General features: G+C 44.4%; 1 protein-coding gene and 1 pseudogene across 1 annotated transcript in view; one reads left to right on the top strand and one right to left on the bottom strand.

Moving 5' to 3' along the window:
* The first annotated feature begins 9,616 nt into the window (after nucleotides 1-9,616).
* On the top strand, nucleotides 9,617-9,993 carry LOC106143884 (annotated as a pseudogene).
* Nucleotides 9,994-13,251: 3,258 nt separating this feature from the next.
* The window catches only part of Foxo1 (forkhead box O1), a 79,266-nt gene continuing 73,820 nt past the window's right edge, over nucleotides 13,252-18,697 (bottom strand). The window contains exons 2-3 of the mRNA XM_005343961.2: nucleotides 15,367-16,718; nucleotides 13,252-14,787 (exon numbers count right to left, since the gene is read on the bottom strand). Coding sequence (XP_005344018.1) covers nucleotides 15,381-16,718 — 1,338 coding nt within the window. The 3' untranslated portion in view covers nucleotides 13,252-14,787; nucleotides 15,367-15,380. The remainder of the gene's footprint in view (nucleotides 14,788-15,366; nucleotides 16,719-18,697) is intronic.

Genomic DNA, 18,697 nt, shown 5'->3' with positions numbered 1-18,697 from the left:
TATTTGAGTGTTTATCCTGGCTTCCTATTATTTTGGGCAGAGAAAGGCATTTGATAGTTGAAAAAAATTTTATTTCAAATGTAAGAAGTTTAAGAAGAAGGGGGCTCTTCCTGGAATCCACACTGGAGACAGTAACCTAGAAGAAACACACACGAAAGATCAAAGCTAGACCAGCTACTATGGAACAAAAGCCATGAGAGCCTGTAAGTACAAATGGCACCTCTGAGGATCTGCTGAGTGGATTCAGTGAGCTCTCGGGTTAGCACCTGGCAGAAACATGGTAGTGTACATACCACACCCCAGCCCCAGGGAAGACTGAGAAAGACCTTACACACAACAGAAGCAAAACAAGAGTAGGAGCTTCAAAATCACCTGCATTCCAGGAGCTAATTAAAATCGGGTGAGGCTGGGCAATGATGGCGCATGCCTTTAATCCCAGCACTCGGGAGGCAGAGGCAGGTGGATCTCTGGGAGTTCAAGACCAGCCTGGTCCAGTGAGCAAGTTCCAGGACAGGCTCCAAAGCTACAGAGAAACCCCGTCTCAAAAAATAAACAAACTAAACTAAATGAGTTCACAGGCATCCAATTGTTGTTTCAGGAAAGTCTGCTTCTGGAAGGTTTCCGTGGATGAAGCCGGAAGAAATGATAGGATTAGAACCACTATTTTATAACCATCACGGAACAACCATGACCAGTTGCCATGGAGAGCACACATGACAGGGATAATGGTAACAGGCGCTTCTACCACCTCCATTCACAAAACACTTTGGGCTTTTCTTGAAAAAGCTGAGACTAAGCCAGGCAGGGTGGTCCAAGCCTGTAATTATGGCATTCAGAAGGCTAAGGCAGGAGAAACACCAGTTCAAGACCAGCCTGGGGTGCACAGGAAGAGCATGTCTCAACAACAATAACAACAACAACCAAACAAACCAAAAGACACTGCCAAGAAAATATGTAGCATATTTAAAGGAAATATGTGGTAACCTACATCTGAATATGTGTAATCTATAAATAATATATCTCTATTATCTCTACATTTCAACATACAACATCTATTCTCTTCTATAAGGGCCTCCTTGATCAGGCATGGTGGTGAACACCTTTAGTCCCAGCTCTTGGGAGGCACAGGCAGGCAGATCTCTGAGTTCTAGACCAACCTGGTCTACAGAGAGACTTCCAGCCAAAGAAGAATTTGATTAAAAGACAAAGACAACTCAATCTCTAAAATAGGCAAAATATTTAAAAGTCCCTTTGTAAAACAGGATATACAAGTGAGAAAGAAGCTGAAGTCAGATCAGTGCCTGATTCTCAGTAACTGTAACTGACTGACAGGGAAGTGGGGGGCAGAGGAAGGTCTGTGAGAATGGGTATTGTCGACATGAGCAAGGACTTCAAAGCTTCGTCCCCTTGGGAGTGGCAAAGCTCCCTGGCCCAGGGAGTGAGGCTCATGAGGCTCAGAGAGATTGCAAAGCTTTCCTCTGGTCCATGTGCCGACCCTGAGGGTGTGGGAAATGCGCATCACCGCTCTCTCCCTGACACCCCGTGTTATGGCTTGAGGACTGTGCCCTGTACAGGCTGCTCCTCCTGAGATTAGTTAAACCTGCCTCTGGGCTTATCTATATGGAATAAACCCACCTCCTTGTCCAGCTGTATGAAACAGCCAAGCCTCCCTGTTCATATATTTATATACTATATATTATATATAAGACATATTGAGCTTCCGTGGTGCTGAGACCTCTCCATTAGAAAGTGTAATTCACCTGATTCCAGCTTTTCTGTCCATGTGTTCACATGTATGTCTTTATTCCATTCCCTTGATGTCCCCAGTCAGGTCAAGGCCCAAAGGCTGTGTGAGGGTACAATAAAGTGGCATAGAGAAGGGCCAAGGAAAATATAATGTAACTTGATTTGCAGTTGTCCAAATGACTCAATGCTATATTTAAGTTTTAAAGATTTGATTGTATGCAATTTATATGCAAACATTCTCTAACACTTTGATGCACCTTAATCATTATATATTATAGAATACTTCCTGCATTTGAGTCTGTACTTATAGGGGAAATTACATATTTTCTTCAAGACAAACTAGTGCTAAATGTAAATAGATATGAATCAAGTTTAGCTACAAGTCACTGGTTACTTAGCCTTTGTGAGGAGTCTACATTACACAGTGTGTGAGAGAGAGATCTTGGGGATCGAACTCAGGGCCTCTAGAATGTAAGCAAATGCTCTACCACTGAGCTGCACCCCAATCTCTCATTGCACTTTTTATTCTCTTTTTTATGTTTGAAATCTTCCATAAACCTCACAGTGAAATCAATTAATATGTACAGTTAATATATGTTACCAATGAGAACAAAATGCCTATGCCATTTTCCAATAATAACGAGTGACAGGAAGGAAGGAGTGAGGAGGCAGAAAGAAGAGGTAGAAGAGGGAGGGGCAAAAGGGAAGGAAGAAAGGACAGAGGGAGGGAGGGATGGAGAGAAGAGAAAGGAGGACAGACTCCAACAAGATAGTCTCCTGACAGCTCCCAGCATGCTGGGCACCATGTGCCCAATCACGTATGTTCCTAATGATGACTCTGAGTCAGGAGAAAAGGTCAGGTTGTATTGGATATGTTTCTGACTTTACAAGAACAATTGATTTACATCCTACTTTGAAACACACTTTACAAACGAAATAGAAAGTTCAGAGGGAAGATGAGGGGACCGTGGAATAGAACCTGGTTCCCTTTAACAAATGGAAACTGTCACTAAAATCAGAAAGCCTCTTGAAGAAAAAGTCTTCCCTAGTAATCCATTCACTAATGAAACTCTTAGTCATTGTTACTGTGTGTGCAGGGAGTAGTGTGTAGGCACCTGTGCACACGGGGATCAACTGAGGAGCTGGCTCTATCTTTATGGATCTTTATGGAGGCTCTAGGGATCATATGCAAGTTACCATTCCTTTCATGCAAACGCCTTATTATGCCGAGCCACCTTGCCAGGCCCCATTCGCTTTTTACCATTAGTAAAACACTGAATTCTTGGAACAGCCCCGGAAAAATAATGACATCGGCATATCTTGCGGAGAAACATCCAATTCCAATGTTTACTTTTTTTGCTGGCCAGTGGCCAGCCTTGCTTGCAAATACTTCATTTTTGTGGAATTCCTCCTCTGAAATCTACAAAGGTGAAGGACCTCCCTGAGCAAGTTGTAGCTGTCGCCCATGTTTCGACGCCAGAAACAAAATCCAGAGCTGTTATCTCAGAGCGCTGACTTCCACTGGGGAAAGAAGTCCGAGCAGCACCTTAGGGACCCAGGCTGATGCAAACACTTTTGCTGTCAAAGAACATTAAAAATTCTATTCCGCAAAGGGGGATCATTGTCTCCAGGAGACTGAATTTTTATTCATGAGGTTTACACTAGTGGGCCGACACTCAGGTCCAATATCGGGAAGATGGGTGGATTTGTAGAAACTGTGGAATCAAATAAAATACACAGACTTTGAAAGTATTACACAACAGAATAGAGAGCCTGGGAACGTGCCAGTCTTCTTATAGTCGCTCACGAATGACTCCACCAAGGTTTGAGAGTGGTGTGGCTGAGGGCTCCAAGTAAGCTGTTTTCGTGTCTTCTTCGCTCTCCCTCTCCCTGCCAGCAGCTGAGCCATAACAGAATTATTGCTAGCCACTTAAACATGCGATTGCTTTACAAAAGCCAAGGACGATTGCCCAGGTTTTTGTTTTCCTCCAAAAGCACTTTCGGGTCATCATATGAGATTCTGGACAGCTGGAGTGCTTCCAGCCAGCTCCACGCAGGGTTTTGAAAACCGTTACCTATGTCTTTCATAGAGTATGGTATTGAAGAATCACCCCTTCACAAATGAGTCGAAGGCAGTAGAAACTTAAAAGATAATACTGATTTAAAATATAGCCCATAAACCTCTTTGAACTTCTGAGGTCTTGGATATGTTTATTAGAATAAATGAAATTTTCTATCCGGGGTATGTTTTATCATGACTTTGTAACTGTCACGCGTGGGTGTCTGTGCCTATGTAGGATTGGGTAGATTTTAAAGGGGAACCCCGTGAAGGAACATCAATCCGTTTACCCCAAACATTTCATTTCACAATATAAAAACAATATTTGAACTTCCAAATGTTGCAGGATATTTAAAAAATAAAAATCTATTTTCCTCCTCTTGGCTGGAGACAGGTCCAGGGACTAGATCACTGGGCAGAGCCTACACATGGGGCCAGCAGGATGATTCCGCAGATAAAGATGGTACACCCATGGCACACGCTCATACGCAGACGCTCACATGAAAGAAATGTAAAAAAAAAAATTAAAGCTACAAATTGGTAGTGTTTACATCTTTCCCAGGTGGAATGCGGAAGCCAGTCAATTAAAGGTTGCCTAAAACCTGCCTCTTTTTAACTCGGAGGATGTGACGGGGCCAGGGACGGTACAACTTGTTTCTGCAGAGGCAGCGTATGAACTGGCACTCACCGCCCAGACATTGCCAATAGCAATTTTGGAGATGAGAGCCAAACAAAAAGCTAGCTGTCCTTGATGCTAAAGCCAAGCTATACGGCAAAGGAGGTGGCTAGCTGGAAGACCGGCAAAGGTCCCTTCTAGTCAGGCCATCTTTGGCTGTCCCCCTCCTTCCCATTTACTCTTTCCTTGGTGGAACGAAGTGAATTGCAGCTCCAGACTTGTCAAAATAGTTCTGGTTTCTTGTTCTGTGTTTAATTTGCTGCAATGTTGGCAGACACAGACTGGCTCACCAAAGAGGAATGTCTTTGGCTGTGTCCAGGGTCAAGTGCACCAGCAGTTGCTGTAGACTCACTGGGAGCCAGGGTGTGACCCAGTCCCTCAGGCCTGGCTTTGACTTGGTGGGATGCCCTGGGGCTACCACTGAGGCTTGCTGCTGCTGCTGCTGCTGCTGCTGCTACTGCTGCTGCTGCTGCTGCTGCTGCTGCTGCTGCTGCTGCTGCTGCTGCTGCTGTCTATCCAGAGCTAAATACAGCTACAGGCTTGTATTTGGAAAAGGTCCTGTACTCACCCAGCTAACTGGTTTAGTTCCTGTGAGGGGCTTGGTTCCTGTTCAGGACAAGATCTTGACTACTAGGGGAGGAGGGGGAAAGCAGTCCAGATAGGAGACATTCTAGTAGGCAAGGAGGCACAAGAGGGAATGGCTGTGATACATGGATATGGTGGAAACAGATGTAGAAAAAAGCGGGAGAGCCTTGGTATAACGTCCTGTCTACTTGGGCTGTTATAATATGCTACAGGCTGCAGGGTTATACACAATACCAATTTGGGATTACCAAGAAGATCCAGAGGGTTCAGATACTTGCTGCCAAGCTTGACAGCAAGTGTTTGATTCCTAAGAGAACCAATGCATGAACACACACACACACACACACACACAATGTGATTTAAAAAGATGGCTAGGATACGCATTTGCATTGGGTGGTTGTGGCACACACCTTTGATCCCAGCACTTGGGAGGCAGAGGTATGAGGATCTCTGAGTTCGAGACCAGCCTGGTCCACCTACTGAGCACCAGGATAGCCAGGGCTACACTGAGGATTCCTGTCCCAAAACAACAAACAAGCAAAAAGATACAAATCTGGTCTCGTGAAATCAAATAAATCCCATTTCTGAGGGTTCTGTAACCATTATCACCATGATCTAACACCTCTTAAAGCTTGCACCTCCTAGTGTGCTGACAGTGAGGGCAGGGATTCAAACTTGTGATTTTAGAAAGGGCACACAAACGTTTAAACCATAGCATGGGTTGAGGTATCAGGTTGAGGTATTCCTTCTCCAAATAACCCTCCAATCCAAAACAATGTCTTAGTAGGGCTTTTATGTCTTTTCATCTATCCCATGGAGTCTCCTAGTATACCCACTATCTGTGGAGGTTCTAGGAAGACCTTAATACAAGTGGTTTTTGCTTGTCTGTATGATGAACATACAGTCAACAGCCTGTTTGGGGCACACCAGAATGTTTGGCCAATTCTAACTTTGGAGGTGCAGGTCATTGTGATGGGGCAAGGGTTAACTCATTTATTAATTAGCACAGTAACTCTAGCAAGAAGTGATGTAATCCCATTTCAGACAATCACTCTCAACAGAACTGGCATCCTTTTATATATTCCGATTCCAAATACTTCAAAGACTTCCTCCCCTCCCGCCTTCATGTGTGACGCGTCTATCAACTAGCTACTGCACCGTGTACCTTTCCCAGTCAGTCATCCACCTGCAATTTCATACGGGTTTCTCCCCAACCAAAGGCTCTAGTACATGAAAGGTATACCCTCCACCCCTTTGGCTGCTTTTGCTGTCTAACTGGCCAACGATACCCAAACTTGAAGTCTTAGCGTTCTTTGACCTACTGATGTGTAGTGGAGGTCTGTTACCTCCCTGCTGCCTCAACCATGCTCTCCACCCTCTCTCTGGTTCTCAGCCCCTTCTTTCCTGTCTCTCAAATTTGTGCCACCCAAACCACTGGTCCCAATACCTTCATACTCCCAGTCAGTGGTGTGCTGCTGGTAAAGACTTAAAGGCCCGCTCTACATTCGTTTGCTTGTTATACACACGCCAACACAGAAGACGTGCAATAATTCAAAAATAACCAGTATCTTCAATGTCAGTTCCATCAAGCCAATTGAGTTTGGCAAAATGACATCATTGGTTTTTGTTGTAGGCAGCAGGACCACATTGCTGCCCAGGCTGACCCCAAGTTCACCTCAGTCCTTTCTCAGCTGACATCACAGGTGGCTTAATAGTAAGCACATGCAACTGAATTGCTGGTAATTATTTAAAATGAGCATGCAAAGCTCCCAAGTTCTGGGGAAGATGCACAGATCGCCACAGCCCACAGTGACTCTGCATCAGCCCTTTTCTCCTGGTTCCCTATGGTATGGAAGACCTGCCGGGAGAGGTCATATAGGGATAGAGACCGAGTCTACTCTAGATTGCAGCGAGGGCTGAAGAGGCCCCGAATGTCTAGCACAGGACCACAGGGAGGAACTTTTTGGGTAATAGACACTACCCAAATCTGGGATGTAACAGATTTATAGTTCGTAACTGGTACTTCTAGAGTCCCCAAGACAATATGAGCTGATTAAATTGTACTTGAGTATGGGTCTGGTAAATTGTTTACACAAGCCCTTTCTCAAGATGGAGGCAGCAAATGAGAGCCTAGTAAACACTGGAAGTGAACCTAGGAGCCGGTCAACTTCCCCACTTATAATGTGGGGAGATGCAGGCCATCCCAAGGGCCCACTAAGGAAACAAATCCCCGAAGTCTACAATGACCTAAGGTAAAGCCAATTAGTACCTAGTCTTTCTCCCTGACACAGGAAGTCTCTGGAAGACACTTCAGCCCTGTTACCCCTCATGTCAAACCTGAGGCAGGTCACCTATCCACCAGCAGAAAGTCTTACCCAAGGACCACACTTTTTTCTTTTATGTAGATGTCCCAAGTGTTTCCAGATTAACGGGTATCTCTGGTGTATCTGACGTCAAGCACTTAAGTGCAAACAGACCTCTGTCTCAATTCATCAGTTAGAGAACTCTAGTCTAAAATGATCTACTAAAAAAAAAACGTACTCTCAACAGCTGGCTCACCTAAGGTCAACTCATTCAGGCCGAAATTTCAGTAAACTAACAAGCCCAAGACCACAGAAACTCCAGCAACTCTAAGAACCCAATACGGTGCCTATTTACATAGTGACAGTTAATCTCCATCAATGTGACTGAATTTCACATCACTTAGGATTGCCTGTGAGTGGTAGTCACACTGGTAGAGCTCTTCCTGCCTGGCATGCCGATGGCCTGGATGGGGTTTTGTCATCAGTACGCAAGAGCAGCTGCACATTGAGATCAACTAACATCAGTGAAGCGTGCCTCTCTGGCTATGTCTGTGAGTGCCATTACAGGGTCAGCAAGAAGAAGATTGCTCTGAACGGGCAGTACCATCTCTGGAGCTGGGGATGCAGCATATATAAAAGGGGAAGGGAAAGCTAGCAAAACCAGGCCTTTTTGTTGTTGCTGTTTTTTGTTTTCTCTATGAAACAGTCCTAGCTGTCTTGGAACTCACTCAGTAGACCAGGTTGACCTCGAACTCGGAGATAAACCCGCCTCTGCCTGGGATTAAAAGTGTGCACCACCTCGGGCCTGCCCTCTTCTACTTCTTACCCACCACTTGCCAGGAGGAAGGGAATTTTCTCTGAAACTGTTGAGCTAAAATCTTGTCAGTTTATTTCAGCAACAAAATTTCTGAGTAACACTATACATTTCTGAGAGATTTCTAAAAGCTGTTGTCAGGAGACAGTTTATGGAAATGACTTACAAAGGCTGGTTGAATAGGGCTTGTCTGCAACCCCAATGCCCAGGAGGCTAAAACAGGAGAATCATGGCTTCTAAGCTAGCCTGTGCTATATAACAAAGCCTCTCCAACACCAGAGGGAACAAGTCTATTGCAAAGTTGTCCTCTCTTCCTGGAGGATGTAAATCTATTCCTTCAGCTGGTGGCTTCCAGTACATTCAAGACTTTCATGGCTGGGGCTTGTGAACACTATAAACAAGTTCAAGGTTTAAAATCACCATTAGTATAAGTTCATGTGGAATATCTGGGGGCAGTGTGCGTGCTTCCTCAGTTTGAATTTCCTCGGGCACCAGCACAGCCTCTCAGCTGACACTGAAGCCCACGAGGCATGAGGGTACAAACCTGCAATCTCAGCAGTGAGCAGCAGGTCAGGAGGCCCAAGTGCTACATGGTCTACAAAGTCCCCATCTCACAAAATTCCTAACTTCCAGACATAGCATTGTGGGTTAAAGGGCTATTGGGCCTTCAGTTCTTCCACTGTGGCCCCCTTTAGTGCCTGGCTTCCTACATTCTCCCTGTCCTCCTTCACTCGTTCCCCAGCTTGGAAACTTGAAAACATCCTTCAGCCCATGTATACAGCTTATCACCGAAGCCTTGTTTCTTTAATTTGGGTTGTTCCGTCTCTAGTTTCTCATTATTCGCGGGAGAGGGAAGGGAAATGGGAACATTTGACTAGAGGTAGCGGTAGTTTTTACTTGTACTATGAGTTGAGTGTATGCAGTCCTGCTACATCATCAGAGCCCAGCTATAGGCCTACAGGCCCATCCTGAGCACCGTCAGATGGTATAAGGTCAGTGTGCAGGTGATGTACTTCGGAGATTCATACTGTAGGGTAGCTGGTCCCCAGGTCAAGGAGCAACCCTAGGCACGTAAAAATAGACAGACTCTATGGTCATCTCTCACTCACAGCAGGACCTAAGTGCTGTTGAGAATCCTTCTGTCTCCTGCCACTTAACAAGAAATGTCTACCTAGGGCCTGATCTTAAATGTTACAAGGAGCTAGTAGGTTTCTGAGTTCTGTTAGGCTATACCAATCAAGGAGGCCTACATTTGTCCAGATCAAAAGCTTTCAAAACTCCCTCAGCTTAGGACCTGCGTGACTGTGTTTAGAGGTGCTTGACCCGGGGGCTGGCAGAGCTGGGGGGGGGGTGCCTTCCGGCAGAGGCGGACCCTTAGTGCTGTGGAGAGCTAAGCTCCCACCTTAGCTGCCATCTATCCCGATGCTGCCGAGATGGCAGGTGCCTGCGCAGGAGGCCTGTGGGCCTCCTACCACCGATTCATGGATAAAGTGGAGTTGTTGCTGCTGGAGAATTGAGGCCACTATACAACCACCTGGCAGGCCCAGAACAGTTTTTTTTTCCCCTGGGCTCCAGTAATAAAATGGGGATTGGTGTGTGGATTAACTGACAAGGCCAGACCTTCAGAGAAACTCAGCACAGCTCAGTCCACCGTGCTGATGGCTACAGGGTCTATTTGGTCAAGGTACTCACTTGAAATTATACCCAAAATTGGAGTTCGCTCGCTGTTAATTTCTTTATGGGGTCAGCAGGAGCCTCTCAGCTGTTTCGTATTTGGAGATACGAACTCAAAGCTAAAGGAATCCAGTAGGAGTTCCCGATCACCCAAAACATCCAGATGTGGACAGAAACACTGGGACCTAGTTTATTTAATTATTGATAAGGTGATGCTAACTGTCCTGATAACATTTGAAAAGAATGAAAGAGAATCTAACTGTCTCTTACATGATTCAAGGAACGTACCTATGAATAGCACTAACATTGGTCACTACCACTTGTCCATAATAAATTTTACTTGATTATATATATAAAGAGCCTCAGCTTAGATAATGCTCATTATTGTTTTGTTTTCTGTTCTACACACTGGGCTTTCGGCCACCACACTTTAGAAGAAACAGTTCTGCTGTGAGATGGGGGGGAAATCCCACGCTGACCTTTTGCTGTCTAAACATACATGAGAATTCCCCATTTCTTCATTACTTTAACTCACCCATTTGCTTGTAAGGTAGAGAAGGAAACAACCAGAATCTTATCTTAAAATATAGTCTTTACTATGTTAATTGAAACCTTAGCTCATTTCTTAGGCAGTTTTTGAAAGAGCAAATACATAGAAATACCTTTGCTCTGCAACCACTGAGATCCTCTTCTTTGGGCAAGATATGTACTTGGGATCCCTGGCCTTGGAAAGCCATCATGTCTTCCACATCACCTCACGTTACTCTAACCGGGACCCCGATCTCCCCAGACCATCCTGTCTTCGGTCTGGTATTAAGGTTATATACACATTTATAATTACTACTAGGCATTCCAACTGTTTTTTTGAGACAAGGTATATATAGCCCTGGCTATCCTGGAACATACCATGTAGACCAGGCTAGTCTGTAACTCAGAGAGTCACCTGCCTCTGCCTCCCAAGTGCTGGGATTAAAGGCTTATGCCATCCTGCTATACTCTGTAGAGCAGGGAGTGGTTCTCAACTTTCCTAAAGCTGCGGCTCTTTAGTTCGGTTACTTGTGTTGTGGTGACCCCCCAAACATAACATTTTTGTTACTACTTCCTAACTGTAATTCTGCTACTGCTATTAATTGTAATGTAAATTGTTGGGGAATATTATTTTTAGATGCAAGTTTTGCTTATGCTGCATTTACCTGATGGTCCTAATAAAGAGATGAACAGCCAATAGCAAGGCAGGAGCAAGGATAGGTGGGGCTGGCAGGCAGAGAGTATGAGAGAAATCTGGGAGGAGAGAAGAGGCAACAAGAGAACGAGGAGAGGACACCAGGGGTCAGCCACCCACAGAGTAAGAAAGAAAATAAGACGATAAAAGGCCAAGGCAAAAGGTAGTAGGGATAATTTAAGCTAAGAAAAGCTGGCTAGAAACAAGCCAAGCTATCATCAGGCATTTATAAGAATAAACAAGCGTTCATGTGGGATTTACTTGGGAGTTGGGTGGTGGGACCCCCAAAAGCCAAAAAAGTAAAACATCACACACCAGTAAATATTTAATATGCAACCCCTGTGAAAGGGTCATTGGATCCCCAAAAGGGTCATGTCCCACAGACTAAGAATCATTGCTCTAGACTGTTAACTTTATATTGCACTTCTTCACATTAGGGACCATGGTTTGGTTGTATGGGGACAGTTCCCTCTTTCCTCCACAGGAAAATGCCAGATCTGAATAAGCCATTAACAGCAGGGTTGACAAGGTCTGACTCAAGTGCTTTGGTAGCTACATAAAGACATTCCTGACCAAGAGCGTCTTTCAAACACGAAGGAAAGAAACACACCAAGCCACTTAAAGATAATTTATGTACATTTATGGCTTTATACAATTATAGTAAAGATTGTTCTTGTATCTGTAAGTACATCATCATCATCAGGCACTTCTCAGATAGTACTGGAACAGGACCATGGAATCTGCACGGTTACTCAGTCAGGTGGTAACGTGTAGGAGGTGTGACTATCCTGATGGAACTTACATGGTTACTGCTGGCCGCAGCGCCAGGCTGCTCTGTGTGCATCAACCATGATGCACATGACACTGAATGATCACTCCCCAGTTGAAGCCGGAGACAATTTTCACTTAAGAGCTGTTAACTAAGAATTCCAAGGTGTTTTTTTTTTGGGGGGGGGGGCGCATATATTCAGTAGTTGAATAAGTTCAAATTGTACACCTTTGGGGAACGGTTTCCATTTTAAGTGTCTTTATCCCTTCTTGTTATATTCCAGGATTCGCTGTATTTGGTAATTAATTTAGACTCAGTTTGTGCCAACAGAACTCTCCACGTCATACATTTATCACTCAAATATATTCCATACATCTATATTATGGGAACAATACATCTTTGTTTTTAAAATATCCAAATAGCTCTATAATACAATATGCTTTGAATAACAGTACAAACCAAAGGAAATAAATCAACCAAGGCTGCATAGGTGAAATCATTTCACAAAGCAATCATGTACAATAATATACCAGGTACTCTAGAAAGTGAGCATTCGTACAGAAAAGGACTCCCAGAGGCCACACAATGTTTGCTTTTAAGAGACACAAAGTCTTTCCTGGACTTCACTGTACCCCAGAAAACTACACATGATTCATTCACGTTATGATCTTAACATTAAGGAAGCTGGGGGCTGAGATTTATGCAGCTTCAGGAGGAAGACACGCCTCCAAGTCACTCAGCAACGTCCGCAAGTCTTCCACTGATTATTACGGTTGTTAGTCACCTCTGTGTTGAATGATTAAACGCAGAGGCTCTTTCTGCAATGAAGAAATGGCACAGGAAAGAGAAAAAGTGAGACCTAAGTTCTCTGACATCACTGAGTTCTACTCTGACCAGAGGAACTAAGGCTTCTAAAATGAGCCCTGTTTTAGAGTGCCGAACCAAGATGACGATCAGAGGTGTAGTAGTCAAAAACAAAACAAAACAAAAACAAAACAAACAAAAAGTCCCATCAGGAAACTTATGACAAAGCTGACCAACAGTGAAAATCAGGAATATCTGTTTTCTTGTTAACGTGCACAGAAGAAATACTAAGCAAAAGGGGAGGTAAGTAACACGTTAAAAACCAGCAGATCTGATTTGGGCTTTGTACACAGAACCAGGCCTTCTCAAGGCAAAGAGGAAAGCTGCTGTACACATATTCCTCAATTTGCAGTAGCTTCTGGCACTCAACAGGACTTGGAAATGTTGATGGATGGAATGGGAGGCAAAACCAATTATTCTGGTCTTTCAGTTACAGGTAACGAGAAAGTATTAAAGTTTAATGTTTGAGATACAAGGCCAAAAAAACACCTCTTAAATTCTTAAGTTAAGATTTCAAAATAAATGTACACTTATACTGGTTGGCTTTCGAGTTTATTGTCTCCATTTTTAACTAGTTCTATGCCATGTGGTAAAGAATACAAAGCACTACGTAAATCACGAAGTCCTGTTTTCAAACGTCCTCCGTAGGTGTACACTGTTTAGAGCCAGAGAACAGGGACGGAGACTGAGAAGTGACGTGATTCTTCCCAACCTGGATAAAAACCAAGAGCTCAGATGATGAGGAAAACCCCAGCTAGACAAAGGAACGTCATTCTAGGCGAAGTTCTCCTTTCCTGGCCCACAGACAGGAGGCTTCCCTGAAGGAACAAGGCATCAATCTGCTGTGGCCTCCCCTCGGGAACTGTGACAATGTGACACAGGGCATCTATTTGGAAGGGCCTACCCGGAGAAGCTCTAAGAACGTGACATGGGACACCCACCTCAAGACTTGCTGCTATGCGCTGCACACAATTCACTGGGTAATAGGAGCAGGTAAAAGTTCTTTAAAATACACACATAAAAACATATTAAATTCTTCTACATACAAAACACAAAGTATCTGTAAATATACATCACTTTCCTGCTCAAACAGGGCCAGAAACATTGTGTATGCAAGTACTAATTACAATGATTTAGGATTAGTCAGAAACATCATCAGGTAGCATCTCAAAGTGTACAAACCAGTGAAGCACGTATAAAATTAGTACTAATCCAGTTAGAAATACAAAGTGAAAATTATGAATGCTGCCCCCGAATACCTTTGATTTCACAAATTTACAAGCAGACAATGTAACAAAGTAGACTCTAGTTTTAAGAAAACATTACAGTTCAATATCTATTCCAAAAATTATCAAGTCCTAACAATAACATCAAAAGTCATTTATCTGGAAATTAGAACCATTTTAGGGTGTTTGTACAAATTTGCAAATAACAAAATAAACAACAACAAAAATAATAGAAAAGACCTGTACAAAGCTGGCACTTAATCTTATTCTGCCCCAAAGTTTCACAAGTCCACTTATTCAGCAGATTGATCACAGGCTACTTGTTTCTCAACGAATCCTGTGGCAAGATAAGTCATTCAGCAGAAGTGCAGAATGGAGATCTTAGTTCGTGATTCATCACTTTTGCAGAACACAGGTAGTACAAAGCAAAGTTTATCAAGACATGAGACCATCACAGTATTACAAAAGAGTATAAACTTTCCTTGGACCAAGTAGATATTAAAAATACACACACACACACACACAAATACAATTCTGGTCTACTGCATATATACAAAACTTGAAAGCACGCCAGGATCTAAGTCTTTTCTGCAATTACACGGTGTAGTGAGTTTGGCACGTCATTGCAATGGTTCCCAGCGGCACAGTCCTTATCTGCAGGAGCACATAACCTGCAAGCGCCGGGCAAACATCCTGTACAGGAAAGTGGCTCTGCTGCCAAGTCTGATGAAAGGAAAAAAAGGATTTTTTTTTTAAAACCAAGAAAACTAAAAGGAGGGTGAAGGGCATCTTTGGACTGCTTCTCTCAGTTCCATCTGTCAGACACTCTGCAGTACTTTTAAACGTAGCCTAAGGGGGAAAAACACACACAATGAAAATATAGTCAAATTTAATTCAACTGTATTTAACCAATAGAGTAACAGGCACACTTAGGGGTGAGGGAAGCTTCAGCTTTCTCAAACAGCTCCAACATCATTAAACAGGGGGAAATTCCTCATTGTTAAACAGGGGGGGACCTTTGACATCTGATTTATAATAAACTTGTTCATTTATTCAAGAGCTGGTAAAAAGAATGCAGACATCGACAAGCGAAAAGAAAATACAAGCTATCAAAGGAATCTGCACTGTATTTTAGCCTCAGAAGGGAAACTGCTAAGCTGGGAGGGTGGTGGAGGATGGTACACATGCTTCCCGGCATGCATAGTTAAGTGACATTAGAATTAGAAAAAAAGCCCAACATGATCCCAGGGAGTAGTTCTGCCGGAGTGCTGTCCTGGGTTAGAGCCCCAGCACCACACAGCCCAGGCATGTGGAGATGTCCAGATACAGAAGACGCTGTCTTTATTTTTAAAGAGTCTAACCATGAAGACATGGGTAACTGTGTCCCTCTTTCAAAAGTCCTTTAGATACCAGAGGGAATGAACTTACCTGCTCGCTAACTCTTAGCCTGACACCCAGCTGTGTGTCGTAGTCTTGACACTGTGTGGGAAGCTTTGGTTGGGCAACACATTATCAAAGTTAAAATCCAAGGTATCTCCATCCATGAGGTCATTCCGAATGATGGACTCCATGTCACAGTCTAAGTGCTCGATGAGCACTCCATCCAAGTCACTTGGGAGCTTCTCCTGGTGGAGGACACCCATCCTCCCATAGCCATTGCAGCTGCTCACAGAGGAGTACCCACCCAGGGCATTCATCTGCATGGGGTGGGACAGAGGCACTTGTAACGGTGTCTTCACAGCGGTCAAGCGGTTCATGGCGGGCGTGTGAGGCATGGGGTTCACCCCGTGGGGCAGGGCGCGTCCATTGACTGAAGATGTTTGCTGTGAATGTCCAGGGTGGGTGTGGGAACTGGGGTTCATCATTTTGTTATGAGATGCCTGGCTTCCATAGGCTGGCATGACTGAATTAGGGCCCATCATCACATTCTGGCCCAGGACCCGAATGTTGGGCTGGGCTACTCCAGGATCAACTGGTGACATGATATCACCGTGGGGAGGAGAGTCAGAAGTCAACAGCTCTTTTAAGAGTCCTGGTGCACAGTTATACTGGTTCAGTCCTCCATAACTGGATTTGCTGTCCTGAAGAGTCTGCATGGGCATCTGGGGCAAGGAGCTCATGCTGGACTGGCCATATGTGTACTTTGAGTAGTTTGGGCTGGGTGAATTCAGACTGGTGTTTGGTGGTGCAAACGAATAGCAAGGTGTCTGCTGCATCATGCTGCCAGGCGAAGACTGGGTTGATACAGTTAAAGGCGTTGGGGATGACAGAAGATTGAGATTATCCAAAAGGTTTTCCATGTTTTCAGGATTGCTGATTTCAGACAGACTAGGCAGAGTGGAAGCCATCTTTGCAGCAGAAGGCGGATATACGAGAGAATGCACATCCCCATCTCCTAGGTCATCCTGTTCCGTCATGATGGGAGAAAGCCTCCCACTGATCGTACTAGCATTTGAGCTGGTTCGAGGACGAAATGTACTCCAGTTATCAAAGTCATCGTTGCTGTGGGACCCAGGACTTGCAGGCCATTTAGAAAACTGAGACCCAGGGCTGTCCCCGGGACCCTCCTGCCCGGACTGGAGGGATGCTTTTTTCTTGGCAGCTCGACCCCGGCTCTTAGCAAATTTACTGTTGTTGTCCATGGACGCAGCTCTTCTCCGAGGGGATTTTCCACTCTTGCCTCCCTCTGGGTTGAGCATCCACCAAGAACTTTTTCCAGTTCCTTCATTCTGTACACGGATAAACTTACTGTGAAGGGACAGGTTATGACGAATTGAATTCTGTAAAGCAAAACAGTATGTTAGAAGGATGGCACTTGCCGCTTGGAAAACGTACTGTTCCACATGACCATCACATAGTTCCAAACTGAACAGCCTAACAGTTCTTTACTTGTGAGGAGGGCAAATGTACCACAGTACTTATGCCAGAGCACGTATGCGGGTGGCAGAAGTCAACTTCACAGTCTCTTCTCGCCTGCCACCTTTACATGAGTTCTGAGGATCAACGCAGGTCACGAGCTAGGCTTGTGCCACAGGTGCCTCACCAACTGAGCCACACCACTGAGTTTATTTCTTAACAGTAGAAATAAACTCACTATAAAGGACCTCAAATTGGTGTACGAGAAATAGTATTTTTCTTTAAGACATAATTAGTGCTTATGTCTTTAATTAATTAAACACAATTGTGTTTTCTTTTATACAGATCAGCTACATTTTTTTTATATACAGTTTCCGAACCTATCTCAAAAACAAAGCCCTTTCCGATTTTTTTTTTCATTACAAAGTGAGATATTTTATATCACTGGGCCGACAGAATCACAGAATGGGGAGAGAAAGCATGATCTATCCCCTCCCTGCTTGGGAACCATATTGCAGACAGACATTCAGCAAGCACTTGGGAGGAAAAGGTAGGAGGATTGTGAATCTGAAGCCAGTGAGCTTCCTCACAAGGCCCATTCCAAAAAACAAACAAAAACCCAAATAATTAAGACCTCAATTCATTTATACCTTGAGTCTTTGTATCAGACAAGTAAAAATAAATATAAAGAAAACAGTTATTCTGTTGAGAAAGTTAACTTGCCATAAAATGGAACGTTTAAATTCAAGAACTCCTCTAACAGAGATCAGGAAACCACCAGCTCCAGGACCTGTACAAAAGAGCGCACTCTTCCCGGAGAGACGTGAGAGGAAGGAGGGTGAAACACACCCACAGCAGGTGTGTGCGAACTGCAAACACAGGGAGAATAAATGGGCCAGTCCCTTAGTCCTTAGATGAAGACGTGAACTTGGAGGAGCCTATGACACGCACTTAGGGAAGTGAGAACACTTAGTTCAAGGAGGTAGCTCATTACTTAAGCTTTCTGCCCCAGCCCCGTCGCTAACTGTTCACCTGGCAGTCCTATTAGGTCCTGAGAGAGCTAATCCCAAATCCAGGAACAGGACTCTGGGCACCTCACAATCTTCAGAGTAGAGCTATGCACGTGGCCCACTTTTTGGCCTTCTCTGCCAACTGAGTGCAAGGCTTAGCTGCCCAAATACTCTGTGACCCTTCTTGGACCACAAAAAGACTCTAACTAGACTTGTGGTTACCCTAGGAGGCAGCCACAATGCCCACATCCTCATGCTGTTGACCGGGAATGAAGGTGCTCATGTGCCAACCATTGTGCCAGAGCAGAACAATACAGGGGCAGACTTCCACATGACCCCAACACATTCACGTCTTTTCTCAACAAGAAGAGGAAAACAAAAGGAATGTAGTGGCAACCTTACTTTCTAAAGACAAAAGTCAGAGAGAGGCCCAAGAGAGCTTAGAAACCCACACTTAAAACACATTCTGCACTACATTCCCCCCGAGGATTGCAACACAGCAGCTGTGTGTCAAGTGCTCTGCCAGGGTGCATGGCCTAACAGGAGCTTTCTGGTTGGATGCCAGGCAGATATGTAGGTATGTGGCGTTGGTAGTCAGTCTCTCTCTCTCTCTGCTCAGACTTCATTCTATACTCCTACTTGGGATCTCTCCCAACTCTAGGGCCTATTAATGAGGGGACAGGTGCTGAACTCCAAACCTCTCCCAGAGAGATTAAGGGATACATTTCTTTCATGTTGTATCTCAATCCCATAATTTTCAAAAACCTTGCTGCCCCAATCCTCCCTGTCATCCTCTCCCCCACCCCATCACCCTGAGTTAGCTTTGGCTGCCACGACCACCAACACTAGTGATCAAAATTCCCAATTCCTCCTTCAAAGCAGCAGTCTGCCTG

Source organism: Microtus ochrogaster, chromosome 1, assembly GCF_000317375.1.
Source record: "Microtus ochrogaster isolate Prairie Vole_2 chromosome 1, MicOch1.0, whole genome shotgun sequence".
NCBI classification, from domain to species: domain Eukaryota; kingdom Metazoa; phylum Chordata; class Mammalia; order Rodentia; family Cricetidae; genus Microtus; species Microtus ochrogaster.
This window is presented reverse-complemented; position numbering and strand designations above follow the sequence as displayed.